The sequence below is a fragment of the Larus michahellis genome, chromosome 2, assembly GCF_964199755.1.
Source record: "Larus michahellis chromosome 2, bLarMic1.1, whole genome shotgun sequence".
In the NCBI taxonomy this organism is placed as follows: domain Eukaryota; kingdom Metazoa; phylum Chordata; class Aves; order Charadriiformes; family Laridae; genus Larus; species Larus michahellis.
This window is the reverse complement of record NC_133897.1, coordinates 145,060,714-145,082,924: the sequence shown is the minus strand read 5'-3', so window position 1 is coordinate 145,082,924 and position 22,211 is coordinate 145,060,714. Positions and strand designations below refer to the sequence as shown.

The 22,211-nt window shown below is 40.5% G+C and overlaps 1 protein-coding gene across 1 annotated transcript in view; it reads right to left on the bottom strand.

Moving 5' to 3' along the window:
* Positions 1 to 6,930: 6,930 nt before the first annotated feature.
* LAPTM4B (lysosomal protein transmembrane 4 beta) overlaps positions 6,931 to 22,211 on the bottom strand; it is a 62,891-nt gene continuing 47,610 nt past the window's right edge. Inside the window, exon 7 of the mRNA XM_074577494.1 lies at positions 6,931 to 8,962. Within this exon, the coding sequence (XP_074433595.1) occupies positions 8,888 to 8,962 (75 nt within the window). The 3' untranslated portion in view covers positions 6,931 to 8,887. The remainder of the gene's footprint in view (positions 8,963 to 22,211) is intronic.

The window sequence follows — 22,211 nt, the reverse complement described above, 5'->3', positions numbered from 1 at the left end:
CAAGAAGTCTGGTCCTTGCTACCAGGGCTGTTGAGAGGACCTTGGAGCCCAGAAAGGATGGCAGGTCTGCTCAGCCCTCCGTGAGTCCTTGTGCTGGTCACCCTGTGCTCGCTCTCGGGCACACTTCCAGGGCGGATGTTCCAAGCCTCTGTGCAAACAGCAGTTAGCTACAGCCAAGCCACACCTGCACCTCGGACTGTCCTGCAAAAGACAGTAGGAGCCACTTCTGCATTTTGTGAGGAGCAGATTTCTGCTGGTTTGTGCTGGGTGTGTGGTAAAAGCACACAGCGGGACTCAGGTGGCTGTACGGCTTCGTGGAGCTTGTGCATGAGCTGGTCACCAGCATGCTTAGCCTTGTCCAAACTGGTGGTGTGTTAAACATAAATATAATGTCTTTTACCTTACCAGATCCCCCTGGAGTCTAGGCGAATGTCGAGCTCCACAGGCTGGAGAAAACCTAGTGCACAACGCAGAAATGTGGGCACCAAGGGAGCAGTGAAACATCGAGCAAGTTGAAGCATTTGTAAGGTTGGTCAGTCTTTGAATGTGTTGTCTAGATACCAGGTTTAGAATTAAATATCCAAGTTATTTTTTGAGCTTTCTACATACCAAAAGATACAGAATTTCCCTGAATTAAATAATTCCTGAATTAATTTATGAGTTGCCTTACAATAATATTCCTTTATTATTCAAAAAATTGCCAAGGAGAAAAAAATCCCATATAAAATGTTACCAAATACGAAGGACAGAGACGTAGGATAGCAGAAAACGAGCTTGTTTCTAATCTGATTTTTCTAGCTGCAGGTTTCTATCATTAGGTGCTGTTACACTTCTGTTGGCTGCATTGAAGACACCTTTTATTAAAGTTTTGTTCCCTATGTACTTACTTATATGGTGTCCTTAAGTCACCTCCTAAATCTGAGTTATTAAAGGCATTGCATTTCCTGAGTTTTTCGCTTGATGGCATATTTTCCAACTCTGTAATGGTTCTTTCAGCTCTTTGCTAACCCACTCCAAGGTTTTTTAAGCATTCTGCTTGAATTACTCACAGCTTTAAGGTATAGGCAATATATATATTTTTTTTCCATTTTAATGATGATTTATGCTTTTTTCTTTTTAAATCATAGATGAAGAATTCTAAGCACCGTGGAGTCAAAAACTGATCCTTGCAGAGTTTCTCTTGAAACACACTCACTTACTGAGAATTCTTTGGTCACATACAGCTGAGATTTATCAGCTGTTTTGCAATCTATTTCATATGTGCAATACTGTTGCTATAACATTCTAGTTCCCTAGTCAAATATTGTGTTGTATCAGGTAAAGTGCCTAAGAAATTTCCAAGTGTATAACATTTACACTTGACCCCATATTGATCCACTTCATAACCCCATTTAAAAAAAAAGAAAAAAGGATAGTCTGAAAAAGTCTGATTCTCCGAGCAGTTCTGTGTTCTATTATCAGTTTGCTGTGTAATGCACGAGATGACAGAATTATGGAAAAATTTAGATAGAAGTGACCCCAGGGACAGTGTTCAGGCTTTTAAAGTTATAGCCCTTTGTGTGATGAATTTATGATGAATCTTCTGTTATACCTGAAGTCTAAAAATTCTAATTTGGGAACTCTCCACAACATGCTTTTTGATTACCACTGGTGGTGGTGGTGTCATGTGCCAATGTTTTGGCTCTGCACCAGATCACAGTGCTTTTAAAGACTGAAGAGAACTTTGAAAAAGAAGTTGCAGGGAAAGGATGAAGGATGAAAGACGTCTTGAAAATACTACTATACGGTTACAGATATGTCTTAATTTTATATGTACCTAGTAATGTTAAAAAAAAAGTCCTCAACCCTTCTTCCCCCCAAATATCTGGAAAATCCATCCAAATGTAAGACGGTATTTCAAACAAAAAAGGCATCAGAGAAAAACTGCAGTAAAAGAAAAAGTATGAAATGCCAAAGAAGATCTGTAGTAACCTTGGTACAGTTTGTAGCTGAGTTAAACGTGGTTGGGTCATAGAAGGATACTCCTAATACTGCCACTGAATCCAACCCAAAGGGAAAAGTTGCACTCACAATAAGATGAGTTAACCTTTTTTGCTTCAAAAGCAAAGAAGAATCAATTATCTACTTTGTTATCTGTGGTAAGTATAATGCAATAATGCTAGTTAGGAACTATTAAATGTCCAGAAAAGACGTCATATGCTGGGTGTATGTAGACATCACACACAATCAGGGATCACATCTCAAAACCTTCCCAGGTTGTGACTCTATCTGGTCTCTATGGCAAAGCCATACCTCCTCAAACATTCACCTCCCTCCTTTCCCCAGACACCCCCTTTTCTAGCTCATCCTCAGGCTGCTCGTGCAAAATGAACTGGTCCCAGCTCAACTGGGACCATGCTGATCGTGCAGCCTCTCATACAAGGTTCACAGATAAGGCTGCTCCGGGGGATAGATACAGCCCACACCTAAATGTTGCTGCCGCACAGCCACACAGTGGCAATTATGGAAACGTATGTTGTGTTGCTCAGTTCTAACAGGAGTACAACAGTTACAGACGACTTGTTCTGAGCTTCACCTTTTCATAGGAGGTCTGCTTTTCTAGATCCCTGGAGCGTTTACAGTGTCTGTTCAGCATAATGATACTTTGCCTTTATTTTTTTCAAACCACTGGGCCAGAACATTTTTATCCAGGCTGAAAAAACTGAATTTCAAAGAGAGGAAAAAGCAACCAAAAGATAACGATGTATTATGTTGAGCTTTGGGTTTGGGTTTTTTTTCTGCTAATTCACAAGACAAAAAAAACACAAAGAATATGTATCTTTGAAACAGAAAACAGCCAGTTCCTAAGATGAAAATATGGCCACAGATACCTTTACTAAATATCTATATTTAAAAGGAAAACAATTGCATTAAAGAAAGGGGCAAACTTCAATGCTTTTTGAGGAAAAAAAAAAGCAAAACACCAAAAGCTACTGTATCGAGTAGTCTGGTTCATTAAATGCATTTTGAATTTTTTTAGTTACTTTTTCTTTATGAGAAGCAAAGAAGCAGGATCACACAATATCAGGAAATTTAAGCTGGCCTGTGCAACTGATAAAGCCAATTTCATCCTCAGCTCTAATGCAGTGAAGGAAATTAAACCCATTCCAATTTTCTAACGATTTGATGGGGAGAAGAATTCATGAACTCACAAAAGATAAATATTTGTAACTAATTGCCAGCTCTTGCCTTTGTTTCTTTACTTTTATTTCCCTTGCTGCCCTCAGGTGAGTGCATCTGATACTGCCGAGAATGACTGCACTCATACAAATAGTACCGATCTTCCAGAGTGTCCCGCCAATTTGTTATTTATATAGCAGTCTTAAACTGGTGTTCTGGTGATCTGCAAAAATTAAGTATGAAAGTAATTACCTGTCCAGGCGGCTTTTCTCCATAAGACACAGGACGCCTGTTTGTGCTTGTCCCAGGCCCACAGAGGAGCCTGAAACATCTGCCATCCATAAAGTAGGACATATCTGTCTTATTGGGATGGTATCTGTATTTTTAAGAACACCTTGCTCATCCTGACACTGAATGTGCTCAGAGCATTTGATGCTAGAAGTCTACTGATGTTGGACCTCTGTTTCTAATTGCATCCTTGACTGTGCTGTCATGAAGGGACCTGAAATGGGGCACTTTGGAGGGAAACAGTTTCAAAATTACAGGTGGTCAGCTCCCCAGAGTTCCTCATGATGAAGTAGAAGAAATCTCAAAAAAATCTCTCAGCCAGTGAAAAAACTCAGAAGTGTTTGGATACTTAGTCAACGTTTATATGGAAACAGAAATCTGTTACACAGAGTTGTTAGCAGGATGCACTGAGGTACTGTAATGGAGCCCAGGTTCTGGGCTAAGAAGATGTGTGTGGCTCATCCGTGCTGTCGCTGGTCATGTTGACCTCAGAGAGCAAGCAGAAGTCCTCTGAAATGGCTGCAGAAACCCTGCTGTGCTGCAGCTCCCTCTCTCAGAGTAGCTTTGCGGCTCTTCTGTCCCTGCAGGCTAGCATGCTGCTTCTTCTCTAAAGCCATGTAGCCAACCCTCCTGCATCTCCTGGCTGTTTGTTCAGCCTTCCAAGTGGCCCTGTGTTCTCTGCTCAGACGAACTAGTTAAGTCCAGCTATGGCTACAAAGGACATACCTTTCATGACTTTCTGAAAACCCTCCTGTTTGAAAGGTTTGAATAATTTGAAAGAAAAAAAGGAAGTCACTGCATTAAATTTCACGTAAGTTCTTCATTAAAATACACTACTGTTGTAGCTCATTGCTGAGGATATAGTTGTAGAACCGCCTTTTTGCTTTGAAAAAAACTTTGTATCTGCTGGCTGAGTGACAATGAAGTTTTGACTCCTGTTGCTTTGGTATCCTAATCTGCTTGAGGTAGACACAGGCTGCAGGCAGAAGGTCACAGATCTGGCTTCCACACCCTGATGAGCTATTCAGCTGAAAAACTGACCACGTTGCAGAACCATTTTGGGTCAAATCCATGGGTGTGGAGACATCATTTACAAATACCAGAGTCCTTCCCTGAAAGAACTCTAATCCTGATTTATCAGAGCCAAGCCTCCCTTTAGACAGCTATGGCTGCTGTTTTGGGCTTCTCGGAGCTGTGACAGAGATAGTGCTGGAATATCTCTCTGGCCATAGACACTGAAATTTTGCAAGAAATGCTTTTTCATGGTACCTGACTGCAATTTCTGCAGCTAATAGAGATGTGTAAGCGGGAAGGATATAACTTAGTTCCAGAGAAACATCTTCTAAGGACAGTAGCCACTAAAGAGAGAACCTCTAAGGATGTAACTTAGCTCCAGAGAAGCAGCTTTGAGTTTTCTGACAAATTATACAGTTTGGCAGGAATTTAATCAATACTCCTTTAGGTTTAGAAAAATAAATCTGTAGATGTCTTTGCCTTATTAAGAAGTATGACAAGGTATCACCCACTCCAGTGATAAAGGCCTGAAATGGAGCTGCATAACAGCTAACGTAACCAGTTACAGGAGCAATTATATTTCCTCCTGACCGTATCACAGGAGAAAGAGAGCACATAAGCCAACCACGTTTGTAGCACTGAACCCTGTCAATGCAACGACACCTGTCTCTCTGTGCTGTTTAAAGGACATACATGACTGTTCTCCCCTCCCATGCTCTGTCCCCGTTGCTGCTCTTCTCTCCATTCTGCCCTTACCAGTAACTAAGTCTTCCATCCTGCATGTTCCAAGCATCAGTCTGCAGGCTTGTTGATATTAGCAGAAATTTGTTAAAACTGTCCATGGCGTCCCTAGTTGCTATCCTTTGACCAACAGGGTAGTGGTGGTGAGTGCACTATTTTGAAAGCACAGAATTTGGAGTTTGTTTCAGACTAGTTATCATTCCATCTGCTTCCTTGCCAAGCTTTTCTCTGGCCATAAATCGATCTGATATTCCTTTTGGTAATGTATCAAGTCTGGATTGTTTTTACCAACCAGAGGTTTTCCCAAAGAAGTACAGACAGGCTAACACCTAAAATAATGTTTGTTAATAATTGTTTTAAAAAATCTAATGTACTTACAAGCATGAGTGCCACGCTGTTGGGTCACCACTATGAATTCCTCTTTGCTTTCTCCAATACGATGCATGAATGAGAGTACGGCAAAAGGAAGCTGCATTGTTCCATCAGGAATAAGAGCATCAGGCACAGATGAGAGAAATGGGATTTGTGCCTTAATATGTGTAGGCTTTGTGAAGCCTGCAATACCTTATAGCAGATATTTAAAAAAATCAGCGAAAGATCTACTTATGTTTCTGGTACTATCAAGGTTTAGATTCCTGCTTACTGGTTTTCGTCCCATATTTATGATGTTCCATGCCAACATACCTTGAAAATATTTTCTTTCCACTCTTAAGTTACTAGAAATTATTAATAATAAACTGCTATGTTAGAGTTTAAGATAAGAAAACAGGAGAGAAGATGAGTAAGCACATGCTCCTAATATCTGGGAGAAAGGAAAAAAATGCAAGGAATAGTGAAAAAAAAGCACTGTTAGGATCTGACAGTTCCCAAAGTGAAGAAACTTAAGAAGCCACGTTTTTAACGGATTTCTGTGTCACAGATGATTGACTATTAAAAATGAATTATAGAAATGCTGTGGAGTAAATTCCCCAGGATTAGACATGGAAATGGAGAATGAATTCAACAACTGAGGATAAAATCTCTTCAGCTGGAGTTCGTGTCTCTTCATGTAACCCAGAGAATCTTGTTTTTCTTTGGGAGCAGGGGAACTCACCTCCCATGTGGATCCTCTGATATGTCAGCAGAGATGAACTGATATTGCATTATCTGCTCCCTCCTACACAGCTGTTTATCTACAGTATGTGCAGAAATGCCATGGTTTTGATACCATAACCTCCCTGCCTCCTTTAACTCAAATTGGACAAAATCCAAAAAGTCTTAGGAGTACTGGCAGGACACATGCACTCACACTTATGCACGTATGGTGTGTGTGAAGGAGTCTTGATTCTTTAGTAAGACAAGCTAAAGTCTACAGAAATTTCATGTGAATTAGCACAACATTATCCCTATAATGATGTGGAGAGAAAGAAGCCCCAGCTTTCGGTGTAGCTCAGTATAGCCCTGTTCTGTATTACACACTTCATCAGACATGGAAAACTGCCTGCAGCTCTGGACAATGAACCAAAAGCTTGAATTATCTCTTGTTTTTATTGTACAATAAATTATAGAACTTACTGTTCTATTATCCCTTTATACAGTATGGAGGGAAAGCTGGCAAATGGACTAGTGAGTGGAGTGAAAAACTGTTGTTTAGGTCATTTACAGTGAAAATCCTGCCATGCCAGATTGACTGGATAGGAATTTGTGAGTGTTTGTGCCTGGAAGAACAGCAAAAATGATTCCATAGTCTTGAGGAAACACCCTTTTATTGTAGAGAAGTTTGTATACATAGATGCGATGTATTTACAATCAGCTTTTCTCAAACAGATGACTGTTTAAAATCCTTCACAAATCTGTCAAGAATGAATGAAAATGAAGCTCAGAAGCCCAGCCAGCCAGCCCAACCCCCAAATTCAGATTAATTCCTGAACATAACTATAATGAGATAATAACACATTATTATGAAGGAAGCAATAGGACTGTGACAGAGATCAACGGATGGACTTCAAGACGGGTTTAGTCAAAAGCATTGCTTAGTTTGATCACAGAGTAGATGAACATGAAAGTAAAATTCCAACAAGCAGACAGGGACCTGTCTTTTCCCAGGGGTGTGGAAAAGACGGGCAGAAACAGTCTGTCCTTTCCTTTCCTGGCCTCTGCAAGGACAGGTCACAGTGGCAACCTCAGTGAAAAGAAGTTGTTGGTCCTGTGTTCCCCTGCAAAGCTCTTTTCCAGAAAAAGGCAGGAAAATTTCCACCCTTCTTCAGTCTGCAGAATGGAGTCAATGCACTGAGGGTGAGAACGGGTGTCCTCCTTAGGAAGGGTGTGAACTCAGTCACAGGATGGACAGCACCTTGGTTTCTTCTGGTGGCCCTCCAAACTGTGTCTCAGCTCTGCACTGCCCTTTACCTGGGGCAGTGAGCAACATCAGTCTAGCTTCAGCCTGTTCAATCACCCCAAATGCAGAGGAGACAACACAGGGGAAAACAATGAGAGGTAGAGACAAACATTATATTCCCTTTTCCTGTTCCTTTTCAGTTAAGAGTAGGAGCTTCATCAACAACAAAAAGTTACATGTGCAGGAGGCACTTCTCTAGGGAAGAATTAATACCTCACACAAGCATTCATGGATGGATGAGTCCCATGAGAAAGATTCTCAGCACAACCAGTTCAGTCATAAAAGGAATTGAAAACCCCCAGGTTGATGTATATGAGCAACATGAAAACATATTTTCTAATGCTTGAGGAAGTTACATGCATAAGTTTCCCATAGGTTGGGAACATATATCTTAGAATCTGCATAATTTAGTTCACACTCAGCAGAACATTGCAATATTTACAGGCACATTCCAATGGGAAAACATTTGCATATTGAGAGAGACAGCTTTGTCACCTAACCGTGGGACTTTAAAAGCAAGGATTTTGTGACCTCAAAATACTATTTCTGAAGTTGGTAGGGAGGAAAAAGGCGTGTAGGCAGGAAAAGAAAATTACCAGAAGTTGGTAAGAACTCCTTTTTTTGAGTGTTAAAATGGTTAGAATGGTTGCAGGCTGGGACAAAGTGAGTCTGTGTAGACCACAGGTTCTGTCCTGTTACACATCACAGGGTGCTTTGTGTGCTCTCATTCCCTATACTTATTCTTCCCAACTAAATTTGTTTTCCCTAAGCCAGGTTGATGACAATAGTGCATAAGACTCATTCTTCTTGCAATGATCATCCTTCCTAGCATAATAACTTCATAAATGCTTGCAGAACAGGAATGAAGTGGAATGTTACTTTTTTGGACTTGGTCTGTATTTTGAAGGTGAAAGTGGGCATCTGAGAAACACATTTGTAATGCTTTGGAAATTTTACAAATAAAATAAAAAAATTACACTCTGAACATCATTGAGAATGCAAAGTTCTATGTTCTCTAGCACTGCATGTCAGAGGTGGTGGAAAAAGCTATTCAGTGACTACCGTAACCTTAGGACTACCCAGAATTGTTGTGAAACTAGTTCACTAGTTTCTGAAACACTACTGTAGTTGCATCAAATTATTAAAACTATCTACAGAATTTTAATCATAGAATTTAGTTTTCAATATGTCAGCAAAACAGCAATGTATAACCCATAGAGGTTATATCCTGGAAGTGAAATTATCAAACTATTGCTCCAACGTCTGAAGAGTAAAGCTATCCTCCCTAGGTACGCAGCACTCTCTCACTTATGCTGACACATAAGGTGGCGGTGGATCTTTAGCAGCTCCGTTTGCAGGATCATCATATGGTGGCAACAGAACCTGCAGGAAAGGAAAAAAAGGTTATATTTTTAAAAAAGAAGCCAGCTGATAAAATTTACAGCAAATAAAACCCTTAAGGCCTTGTCCTAAAAAATAACAAAAAAGAGTAAATTAGTAAGCAGGAGCAGAATAGTTAGAAAATGAAACAGTATTAGCTTGAAGTTCCTCCTTTTCAATTTGTGTGCCTGTTTTCATTATGAAGGAAAACACGATTTCTTCTCATTTCTTATTGACTCCAGCGACAGCTTGATTTCAGCCAACAACCATTCATTGCTGGGACCTGAATTTGTTCAATCTGGCAGCGACAGTAGCTGCTTATTTTGCAGCTCTCTTCTGTCAAGAGCGCTTAAACCATGTCTCCTGGAGGAATGCTCAAACTGCTAAGCCAAAGCGAGAAAAGTCCCCAAACCCTCTCTTTCTGAGGTCTCCCTGGAATAGCTAATAATTATTTTGAGATGAGGAGAAAGAAAGCAAATGGAGAACAAATTACCCAATGTCTAAATAAATCTCCAGTTTTGTGCTTCTGAGGCACTCAGCTGGGAGAAGGAAGACCTACATTCCCATAAGTCCTTCAGTGAATACTTAAACATCTGATAGAAATTAGGACAGCTTTAATCATATATCATCCCCATTCATAGGAGGCCAGGCAGCTTCCTTGGACATGGGAGATGCAAGTTCAGGCCACACAGGGCAGCGGAGGGATTTGAACCAAGATTTCTACTTCTTTAAGCAAGTTCATGTGGTCTGTGAATCCCGGCGGAGGCTGAGGATAAAGTAGATGTCTGAATGAAGAATGAGTGTACGTTGCCTAAAATATCTCAATATCGTGTAAGAATATCAGCTGTAGTACACTGGCAGGGATATTTTATGCAGCTGAAGGTCAGTTATTCATGATGGAAACTCCAGATTTATCAGCACTGCTTCTTAGTCATTAAAGAGCACATAAAGCTGATTGTCTAAACATACATAAGGAAAATCCTGATCTCAATGAAGTCAATGGAAGTTTTGCCATGAGAAGATTTCGCCAGTTCTTAAAGAAGTTGATAACCTGTCTTCTGCAAAGAAACATCCGTAATCATCCCTTTTGGACCTCGTCCACAACGTTAAAAAAAATCGGTGGGAATCTTTCTATAGTTTTAAATAGACTTTGCATCAGGCTTTTGTGGGATGGTTCCGAGGGTGATTCACATTATACTTATGTAAGTTTACAGACATGCATTGATGACCATGTGTTCAAGTACATCCATGCGCATGCTTGTTAGATTACAGAGTGGCTACCTTGGCGTCTTCATCCCTTAATCAAAACATTTCATTATTTAGAAAAGGAAATTGTCAGGGCCATCACTCTTTATTAACACCGTATGTTTGAGCTTGTAAATGAAATATACTATGTATATATCCACTACATAATCTAAAAAGCCTTGTATCAAAAAGCATTTAATCAATTATGCCAACTTTAAAGGGTGCAAACATCTTATGGCAGTCTACTTATCTAGTGAAATTAGAACAACATATAGAACTTCAAATAAATATTGTGATAAAAAATCAAAAATATATTTTGCAATGTAACCTCAGTAAGTAACACTGCTAAAGCATGTAAACTGTGAAAAACACTACAATTGAGATCCTCTCCCTAGTGGTGATCATTAGTTTAATAACAGGGTTTCTAGTAAAGTTCTTGTGTTACTAAAAAAGGCACTAGTTTCTTAAATGTACTGAAACACGTTCATTGGTTGATTATCAAGCAATATAATTAGTAATAAAATCTGATCTACAGATGACTCCGAAAATGCATGAGGTTCTCTTTGCGAAGATTTAGCCATTTTATTGCACTCTTGTAATGCTAAGCCCCAAACCATAGTCCATTCCTTTCAGGTTCAGAGTCCATTTCGTCAGAGGTGGTAAGAAATGACAGCAGACGCAATCCAAAAAGCTGTCTGTCTTCCAGGTCTACGAGCTGATTAATGAAGGACAACACTTCTTCTTGTGCTCTGATCCTCTTTTAGATGTATGTGTCCTAAGACTACTGTAGTTAAATCAATATTACTACTCCAGCATTGAGGTTTCTGTCATTTGCAGTAGGCCTCCTGGAGGATTTATTTGCTCATACGTGTGAGCTTCTTCATTCCCTTCGCTCCTGTATGAAACAAAACCTTTCTGGTAGGAAAACAGCCTCCTGGTGAGGCTTTTACCTCCTGGGAGGTGAACACTCCCCTTTGCTCTATGGACCCAAAACTAATACTTGGGTCAACGGCCCCAAGGAACCTTTAGAAGACACTTTGTCACTTATCAACACTTCAACAAGAAGTGAGGGGAGATAGGACTACCTACAGGACCCATTTTGGAGAAGGCGCTGACTAAATCCCAAGGCATATGGATTTCAATAAGAATATTCAAGGTATGTGAGGTATGAACTGAGGAGACCACAAAAAAGTTTCCTAAGTAAGTTTCACGAGAAAATATCTACAGTGGAAGGCTAAAGAGTATTTGCCAAATGTCTGTAAGGTTTAGGGTGACCTTATTGCTGGAAAAGGTTATTTGCCTGAACAGTTCTATCCATGACGACTTTACAGGATTACTCTCCCCACATTTTTGTGTTTAAATATTTAAATATCCTGATCTTGCATTCCCTGACAGGAACTGAATAGTGACAAAAAATGATGAGTGTAGAATGAGCAGAATTCAAAATTACTAACTTTACCTAGCAGTGTTTGAGTTAGACAAAGAAAATATGGGCAGGATATTAAATAAAGGTTAAGATGAGTTAATGTGATGGACAACACCTGGACAAAGACACTTGGATTTTGTGGAATACATGGTGCCGACTGGGACCCGAAGTACCTCATGGCACTAGTATAGTAAAAATCCTTTAGGCTAATTTACCTGTTTTACTTTCAGTCAATGTGGTTGTGTTACTGTTACAGTTAATCATCTGTCAAGTATAAGTCTAAATAATCATCCTTCAGCTTCCAGGACAGTTTGAATAACTCTTCAACCACTCTATAGTTACAAATCTTGCAACTCTGCCTCTGTAAGACTACCTTTTAATTAGTTTTGACAAGAACAGAGTTTCAGGCCCTTTCTTTCCCTTAATATTTTTTCCATATTTTCTCAATTAAGTCTATTTTGGCAAAAGGGAGAAATATGATAAAACATGAATTACCTCAGCTTTTAACTGTTAACTGTTGAAATGGTTAACAGTTTACAAAAATCTCAAGGAAAAGAGAATTCCATTGGAATTTTAACTATGGGATTTATACCAAAGTAGCTGAGATGAAAATCTGGATCACAGTAATTTTCCTTTCTCTTGTGTTAATTTTAAATCTCAAGATGGTTTAATGGAAGCAGATAAGTGCCTTGGACATAAAACAGCATAGTTATTCAGGCAATATGTTATACTCTCCAGAGACATAAAATGGAAGACAGTCACTGAGCCAAAGGGTGAATTCAGAAACTGGAAAAATTCACAGAAACTCACAGTACAGTCTTATCTGAGAACCTAATTAGAATGGATGCAGTCTAAAATAATTCATGAAGGTCAAAAATATATGCATCCTTTAGGTTCATGGTATCCCCAAGGCAGAATATGCACTAGCGCAACTGGTGCATTTTGCTTCTTAGGCTCTACATTTGAGCATTTCCTTGCTTGTTTGTTATGAACTGAGAAAAATGTATGTTAATTCCCCTGGGACTAATGTTTACAGAGTGTTTGAGATTGTCACTCACAAGTTGCTATAAAAAGTAAGTTCGAGGGATACCCATTTTTTGTAAGTCAGTGATCCTGTGAAAAGAAGTTCGGTCTTTTTATTGGTAGACCAGCAAGCGAGATTGGAAGATGGTTGCAGGGTTAAGTCCTATAGGATGCCTAAAATCCAAAGGACAGAAGCTCCTAACTTCTTTCACAACCCCTGTAACTGTATTAAAGAACCATGTAGTATTTTAACATCATCCTTTAATATACAGCCAGAGGAGGAGGTAACATTACTCATTGTTTGTATAGTTGGTGATAAAAGCATTGCACAGGGACTCTGATATCAGAGCTCTAGGGGCTCCCAAAACAAAAGGGTTCAAACCCAGAGCTCCTATCTGCCATATGAATGCTCCAGACACAAGGTTTTCAGTTAGGTTGGAAGGACCATTTTCCTCCCTCTTGTCACAGTGAAGCCAAGTATGCAAGAATCTGTGGGGAAAGAAAGAAAATGGGAGAAAGTATGTCTATGTAGCCCCATGGTTAGGGTGCTTAAGAGAGACAGAGAGTCCTGGGTCCTGGGCTTTGCTCCCAATACCATTTAAGCATTTTGTGATAAGCAGTCTTGTTGTATAATGCACAGAAATAATCCAGAACTGACCCATAAGAAATCCGGGTCCTGATTTAGCTGGTGTCATCCAAACGGTTTGGATAATTGTATTACATAAGCATCTCTCTATTGTAAAGCAGATGATACAGGATGACCTTCTCTGGAAGAAATAATTACTGCACAAGTTTGCCAATGGCTATAACATATTCAGTTGATATAAGCATATGTCATTTCTTATTTTTTACATCCCGGTTGATCTGGTTTTGGAGAAGACGTTTTTAAAGGCATTGCTAGAAATTTGCCTAAGAAGAAACACAGGCAAATATCTATACATTCAAATAGTTCGGAATTAATCATGGCCCGAAGGTGGTTTTTTGAGGGGTAAAATTGCATCATTTCAATTATTACTCCATATTTTTGTCGCTGATTCCACATTTACCTGAATTTTCAGTAGAAAATTTTCTTTCTTCAGCATATGTGCAAGTTTTCTCATATTGCTGCAGTTATTCCTGTTTGAACTCAAGCTCTTAGATCTGTGTGGTGCCTAGTACATTTCTAGAGGAGAAGATGTGTTTAGACCTTGAGTAAACTTAAATATTTGATTAATTGATTACTTCTGCATTCTTAGGGGTCTCACCCAAAACTCACTGAACTCAACAGAAATCTTTCTGTGCCTCCAGAGAGCTTTGGATCACTTTTCCCCACAGCTATTTGTAATCTCCACTGGGTGGAACGGTACAATTGTCACATAAGCGTTTTGAGTTTGAACAGCATTTTGGCTGGTGGCTGTAAGAAAATGTTGTGAGTTCCCATGGCGAAATACGTTGTTGATGTCTTGTTAGAGATAGCTCTAACATACTTTTCTCTAACACCTTCTACAACAGAAATGCACTTGATAATGCCAAAAAACCCTATAGATTAAAAGTCTATGGTAAATGCTGGTGGTTGTAGTGAGCATTCAGGATGTTTTCTCAAACTTTAGATTTTCAATAAAAACTCCAGTCTTTTATGCGGAAGGACTTCACATTGCATCAATACACAATACAGGGACAGGTGACAATGAATAGTAGAGTGGAATTAGGGTCATCACTACTGCAATCTAATCCTGGTCTGTTGCTGACCTTGCGAGCTTTGACAAATTGTTTGACTTTGTCTTAGGAAGATCTCCCATTTGTAAAACAGGAATGTTATTCGAAACTTCTTTAAAGGTGTTGGAAACCTTAAGACAGATTTAAAACTCTGTTGGATGAAACTTGCATATTGACTGTATGAGACGGGGACTAAATTGTGGAAATATTTACAAACTAAATATATATTTGCGGAAATTTCAACCTATGCCTGGAAATGTTTACCCCCAACCTCTTCAGCACAGCTATGTATGCATTACATATCATTCTTCTGCAGAAGTGACCTTTACATTTCAGACACCCAAACCGCTACCAGGAATCCTTATGGGAGGCCTGTGTGAGTATGCAGGGAGGAAAGGGAGAGGTGCCAAAAGGAGCCTTTTCTTTCAGACAGCTTACATACAAAGTGTCAGTGGGTTCAGGCCTTATTCCCTGTTTACTTAAAAAGGGAGAGTAACCACAAAGTGAACAGCGGTAGGCAGCTGGTGAGAGTGTGCCAGAACCAGTGCTGGACCGCTTCACATGTGGAAGTGCTGAACCACAGGAATTTCCTCGTCTGGGATCCTCTGTCCAGCGTGCAGCCCCTGGCCTGGTGATGGGATGAACACTGACACAGCTGCAGGCTGAAATACAGTCACTGCATGCCTTTCCTGTCCTAATTCAGGATAAATTTTCTCCTCATGGCACAGGGCTGATGCCTTGGGTTCAGAGACAACTGAATTGAAAGAAGAGGTTTTAAGTGGCACATGCCTAAATGCACCAGTTCTCTACTCCGGGTTCATTTCATCTTAGTGATTCCAGCCCAAGACCAACCACCGACTTGCACCAATCTGATACCGTTGTGCAGTTTGGAGAGGGTTTAATGGTATGCAATCACATTTACTAATTCCATGTTTACTTCCCTGCTCTCCTGTCACTCACCCAGCCAAAAGGAGTGGAATTTCCTCCCACAGCTGTGGTGCTTTGAGGAGCCATTAACTGCAACCTAAACGATGCTCAGCTGTGGTGAAGCAAGGAGGGAGCTCACAAACAGCTCTAGAAGGAAGGCTGCCGAGGTGGCCACCTCCCCACTTCAAGTTAGTCCCAACAGCCCTCGCCTGCTGTTGGGCTCTTGACTATGCACATATAATGAAGATCACCTGGGGAAAACAGAAGTTTTATGTGTGCGTAAACAGCTATAGCCTGCTGATTGCTTCACTCTGTCTGGAGGAAAGTTTGGGAATAATTCTCTCTTTGCAACGTTTTCCTCAGAAGTTTGACAATGTGGTTGTCTTCTGAGAAGTCTGATATTACAGAGGAAAATGTAAAATTAAGATGGGGTAACATGATGGTTTAGGGTGATTATTAGTGTACTGAGTAGAGTTGTCTGAAAATATCATGTTTGGCATACAAAATATTTGGTAAGAAGCTGTCTGAAATATAGGGTAAGAAACCCTCTCTGTATTTTTTGATTAAAGTTTTCAGAAATACAGATCTTCTCAGTAGACCACTGTTGTGGAGACTCAAGGCACCAAGCGGCAGCTATTTCCCTTAGTACTATGTGCGACAACTGCAGCACTGGACTATATGGAAATATCACTGATTATATAATTAATTTTGTATTTTATTTGAAAGGGAAAAAGCCTATTAATGTAGCACATGTTTTATTTCCTGTACAAAATTTACTGGAAGTTACTATATATATGATTTTATTGAGGCAGACTCTTCAAAAGTTTCTAGTGTTTCTGTACATTGGGTGGGAAGAGTAGAACTCTTCAGAAGAGTTTCTGAAGAAATGTGTTTTTTCTACAATGGGTGCCCAAGAGTTTTTAAGCCCCAGGCTTTTCAGATGTTCTCAGAAATGAGTCACCCAAGATCTTCCACTACTTTTAAAATTTCAGTTCATAAACTGCAGGTGCAAACTGCACCTTTGCATCATCTGATCTGGTCATCTCTGAGGTAACTTCAGAAAAGTAGGTAATATTTGACGCTGAAGAACAGTAGATTGTGCACACTCAGATTATCAAGGGAGAGAAATTGACTGAAACAGTTAGGAAGTATTAAAACTAAATCCATTGAGAATTCAGAGTTTTCTCTTTAATCCCTCAACATGAAGACACACTTTACACTGCCTATATGAAAAAACTGACAGCCTTCGGAAGAGGGAGATTTTTCCTAGTAGTGAAGAAACAGGAATAATTATAATTCTGTGAGAAGCAGTCAAGTGTTGCATACAAGCGAAGCACTGGAGAAAGAAGTAGGGATTAGTTTTCATCATGCTTTAGCTGAGCACATGCATGCAGGGACAGCTCTACCGGATCAGGTGAAAGGTCCGTCCAGATCACGGCAGTTAGTGACGGATGATGAAGAAAGACAAGTGCAAGACAGAACAATAGAAGAAATGAAGAAAGAGCAGTGCAAGCATATATGGTCACAACTTGCCTAGAATATTCTCCAAACTGTCAGATACTTGAATGTCAAGGACTTGCTGAGTTACTGGACATGTTGTATAGGAATTTTTCTTCCGCTGATTTTTCTAACCTGCATTTGAACCCATGTTGACTTTTAGCACCTGCAATGTCCTGTGGTAAGCAGTCCCACAGCTAATCTAGGTGTTATGTGGAGAAAAACCTTCTTTAGTCTGCTATGAAACCTAGCTATTTCATTGAATGTCCCCTACTTCTTTTTCTAGGACAGTGGGCAGTTGTTCCTCCTTACCTCCTCTGCCACTCGTGATTTTAAAGACTTCTATCATATTCTCTCTTGTTCTATCCCTCTTTCATCCCATTAAGGATCTCTGCTCCCCTGCAGTGCAGTCCACAGTTAGTTTCTTCACACTAAGCAACTCAACAGTTTTGGGTCCAAGCTGAAGAGGGAACTCCAACACCAGGCATGTGGAGAAGCATTACAGTCAGGAGAGTGCCGGCGAGGGAGCTGACCTCCATTTGGATGGAGCTTCCTTCATGCTCTGGAGAGCAGCAGGGACTTTCATCCACCGGACCTGCATTAGATGTTCTTCCAGATGAGATCAACTGCCCTTCAGAATCAATTCTTATAAATATCTGCTTCAGAGGCTGCTTTTTATAATGTAAATGGCTGCCCTGGTCAAATAAGTCCAGTCAAAGCAACTGTTTCTGAAGAAGTCAGAGAGCGACGTTTACAAAAAACCTTTCCCATCTTTTTCTCCTTCTCCTGTCGCCAGATAAAAAAAGCCCTGGGTATAGGGCCAAAGCTTCATATCCAAGCCAAATCATATTTAATATGAAATGAGAGATGTTTTACTTTGCTTTAGGCACAGATGCTTTTGCTTGAAAAGTTTGTCCAAAACGTGCTAGTTAATTACTATTTGAGGGTTTCATGACATATTATCTGTCAAATAAATCCCAAGAAACCTTCCTCTCAACATGGACAGGAAGTATTTTCATGTTTATGTGTATGCATTTCCTTTAGAAACCACACTAGAATGATTACAGATGGAGTAACTGGAAGCAGAATAGCTCAGAAATAAATTATAACCCCATTCAGCGAAGAAGTAGGCCCCAACGCTGCACAATCATCTGTACAAAGTTAAAGTTGGTATCTTTTGTTTCCCTTTGATAAAACTGCTTGTTTATTCCAAGCAACCAGCTCTCCAAGACACTATTTAAGAAACTTTACACAAGTTTATGGATTTCTGTAATGAAGCAGCACAATGTTTGCAGCACTCCAGATAGAGGAATAAATGTATATATTACTAGGACACAGCAATATTTAGGGACAGATTGTGATTACCCTTGCGTGGGAAGAAAATTGGATTCAGGAAGCTATTGTCTTTTTCCATCATGTGTAACCTCATAAAAGTCATCAAGAATAATGGTGTAATTACCCTCTCCATTCAAAGGCATGGAGGGATAGTCCACCTCAGGCCACAGAAGTCTTTCCTACCTCTTGGCCAGCCCTCAACAGCTGCACCTCTAGTTGCGCATCATGATTCCGTATGGACAGAGCATATTTATTTTTTCAATTTTTCCTTCATTTTTTTTTTCAAAATAAGCATTTGCTGGATGATCACATGCTTTCTCAGGGGGCACTTGCCTGCACGTCATCAGTACTGCTGACTCGCAGAAGTATACTTTGTGTAACAAACGGTTGATGTGCTGTCCTGAGTGCAGAGACTGTGATAGAGCGTTTATCTTTTGATGGACTTTTTAATTACTAACCTGCATCTCTTTCGAACCTAATCTCCTTTTACAATTACATTGTGTATCCCGCTCAAGAATAAACAAGACAGGAACCTAGGAATAGCTCACATGGGGCAGCAAAATTGTTTAACAGGACTGCTCATCTCCCAGGAGTGTGGTTATCACAGCTGTGCTTTCATTACAGATAGTGCTGGAAAGGCTTCCATCTTATCTTCTTCACACCAGATGGACCATTTTTCCCTATCTGTATGCTTAGGGACATGGGATGACCCAATGTCAGTCTTTAGGCAGCACAACAGAGAGATGGGCCAATTGTAAAGTTTGTAGGTAAATTTTGAAGCCTCATAATGTTTGGGAGCAGTAAGATCTGGGATTTTGACATGACCAATCTTTAGTTCCGTCTTCCATAAATATTTTTCACTAATTTTTATTTCTATACAAACACATTCTTTTGGTATCAGTATTAAAAAGTAGGATGTAATATTGTGTCATGTAAAATATGTTTTTTCTTGTGCAGTGCATTTAGGCATTTCCTAGTGAATGCTGAAGACTTTGTTTATAAGCTAATTATTATAATACTGTGTTAAAACTACAAAGTACTAGTGTCATGAAAGGTGATGAACTGACAGCTTGAAGGAAAAGTCTTATGTTTATATAAAAATCTGTTAATGTTAGTAAATCACATCTGCAAAGCACCTGTCAACCTGAAACTCCCACCAACTTCTGCAGATCTTCTAAATTTGGCACATGAATGCCCACTCAGACATGTTTTTCTGAAGCTAAGGAACATTTGTCACAGAGTTCATTTAAAGCAGACCTCACTTTCCTCGTTGCTCAAAAGAGAGAGGATCAAAAGCACAAGTGCTGCGCAGCTCAGGACAGACTGCAGTGGACAGTCAGTCCTGTGTCCATAAGGAGTCCTGAGGGAGTCTTGGGAAGAGCACAGTTGATCCGAAGAGCACAGAATAGCACAGAGCTGTTAAAGTGAATTGAAATCAGACTGAAAGAATGGTCCAGAAATCACCAGAAGCCACTAATAACTGCAGGAAGCCAGACCTCTCGATTATTGTCACACCCTCGGCAAAGCAACGGCAGCTGGGTGCTCCTCCCTGGTAGGGAGCTGAACTTTGCTTTCATGCAATCTGTAGGAGAACAATGCCACCTACTGAACCATCAGCTGCAGCGCCTCCCTCCCACCTAACTGCTGGCTGATCTTTCTGCATCTGCGTAGTTTGTGGTGCTGGGTAGGTTTCGGTGCAGAGGCTTGGGGCTGGAGGAACTGGGTCGTAGAAGGAGTTCCTCCTCTGTTTGGCAAAGGCCAGGCTTCTGCTGTGCAAGGGGATGCAATGCAAAGATACCAGATGAGCTGGTGCTGGAGCTGAAGGCAGGACCAAGAAGGCCAACAGCATCCTGGCCTGTATGAGGAACAGTGTGGCCAGCAGGACTAGGGAAGTGATTGTCCCCCTGTACTTGGCACTTGTGAGGCCCCACCTCAAGTACTGTGTCCAGTTTTGGGCCCTGCACTGCAGAAAAAGACATTGAGGTGCTGGAGTGGGTCCAGAGAAGGGCAACGAAGCTGGTGAGGGGTCTGGAGAATAAGTCTTATGTGGAGCAGCCAAGGGAACTGGGGTTGTTCAGCTTGGAGAAAAGGAGGCTGAGGGGAGACCTGAAAGAAGGTTGTAGAGACGTGGAAGTCGGACTCTTCTCCCAAGTAAGAGGCGATAGGACAAGAGGAAATGGCCTCAAGTTGTGCCAGGGGAGGTTTAGACTGGATATTAGGAAAAATTTCTACACCAAAAGGGTTATCAAGCATTGGAACAGGCTGCCCAGGGAAGTGGTTGAGGCACCATCCCTGGAGGTATTTAAAAGATGAGTAGACGTGGTGCTTAGAGATATGGTTTAGTGATATTTTTTTGTCAGAGTTAGGTTGATGATTGGACTAGATGATCTGAAAGGTCCCTTCTGACCTAGGCAATTCTATGATTCTATGATTCTAAGAGCAGCTTTGCAGAAGAGCAAGGCTTCTAGTGTGGGCCAACTACATGGCTCTAAAGCCACAGCGTGGCTCACTGCCGCCGGGACTTGGCCTCCTGCACCCTGCAGCATTTCCCTGTTTGAACAGTACCTCCCTCATCCTTCCCTGCATGGTGTAACTACAACTTAAGCCTGACCTGGAAAATCCACACAGGTCTCAGCTGATACACCCATATATCCTTGGCAACTGGGATTTAAGTTGTCATCGGCTTTTGCCACACTGATACATGTTCTTGGAATTATACCGAAGACTTCGACTCGTTTTTTGAAGCCCACAAAACAGCAGCTGTCAGATGGTAATGAATCAACCCTGCTAGAAAAAAAGGGTCTGGAAGGAAACCGCAAATTTATAAACACTGATATTTCCTACTTTGGAACACTCCCAATTAGTGAATCAAAAAGATTTGGAAGATTTAAATCACACATCCCCATTTCGTATCTTCTTTTTAATTTAATTATGAACACTAAGAAGAGATTTGTCTATTCCTATTGCAAATCTCTTATGAATTGTCGTGTATTAGAATAATTCCAGTATATGAACTGCAAACATAAACACAGGCTTTGTGTTTAAAATTAAAATCTACTGGGGAAAATAGATAAACATGTATATTTTCATCTTGTAATTTAACTTGTAAGTAAATTTGATGACTGTAATGACAAGTGAAAATGATTTAGAAATCTTATTTTTAAGCTTAAAGGGGTATTTGCCCCAAACTGACATCGTTAATAGCCCGTTCCAAACAGCACAGCTGGCTTCTGACAGCAGCCACCTAGTGATAGGTGAGACCTATAACAAGAGGTGTGATTAGGAAATAGCACTAGGCAACAGAGCAAACAGGCAGCATGAAGCAATTCGGACCGCAGGGAATGCTGAATTTTAAGACAAAATCCTTCCATAAAGAAGGAAGCAGTGGAAGAGGAGCTGAGTATAGATGACAAGATGGGGAAGTTAAAAAAAAAAAAAAAAGAAGAAAAAACAATCTCTTTGGTAAGATTAAAGGACAAATGACAAAAGATGGGACTTCGCTGCAGGTTAAATGTGAAATGCTGGAGCAGCCGAAAAGTTGTTTGTTGGCAGACACAGACTGTCACGATGCTGCTCTGCTACTCAAAATCAGAGAGAAGAGGAAGTGCAGACGCTGCACGTGCACTCTGGTAAGATGTGAACGCTGGCATCCACGTGGAGCCTGAGCCCTTTGAAGATTCACTGATTAAAAACATTGCTCTGTGAATGTTTATAAGCACCATTCTGCAGAAAAACAGATCCAGCATTTAAACCACACTCCCGAGTCTCATGTAAACTATTGCATGTCTTTACTTCAAGCGCTGGGGAGTTCTGCTTATATCCTTTTCCTTTTTCCCTGTCCCTGCTGCTTCTTCCTCTTCTCTGCCTCCCATTTCAACTGCTTTCCCTCCTGCAGGTTTTATCGGACACTTTCCACTAGGGAAGGTCAGAGCTCCGTTGCCTGGACTCCGTTGGAGGCCCTGAGAAGGGGTGAGAGAGTGAGTCATGCCAGGGGTATTCATTTGTGGTGTTCACTCACTTTAAAGTATGTTTATGGTTACTACTCACTGGAAAAAGATGCTTCTGATCTAGTGGCCCAGTAATAACATTATGCATACAAACTGC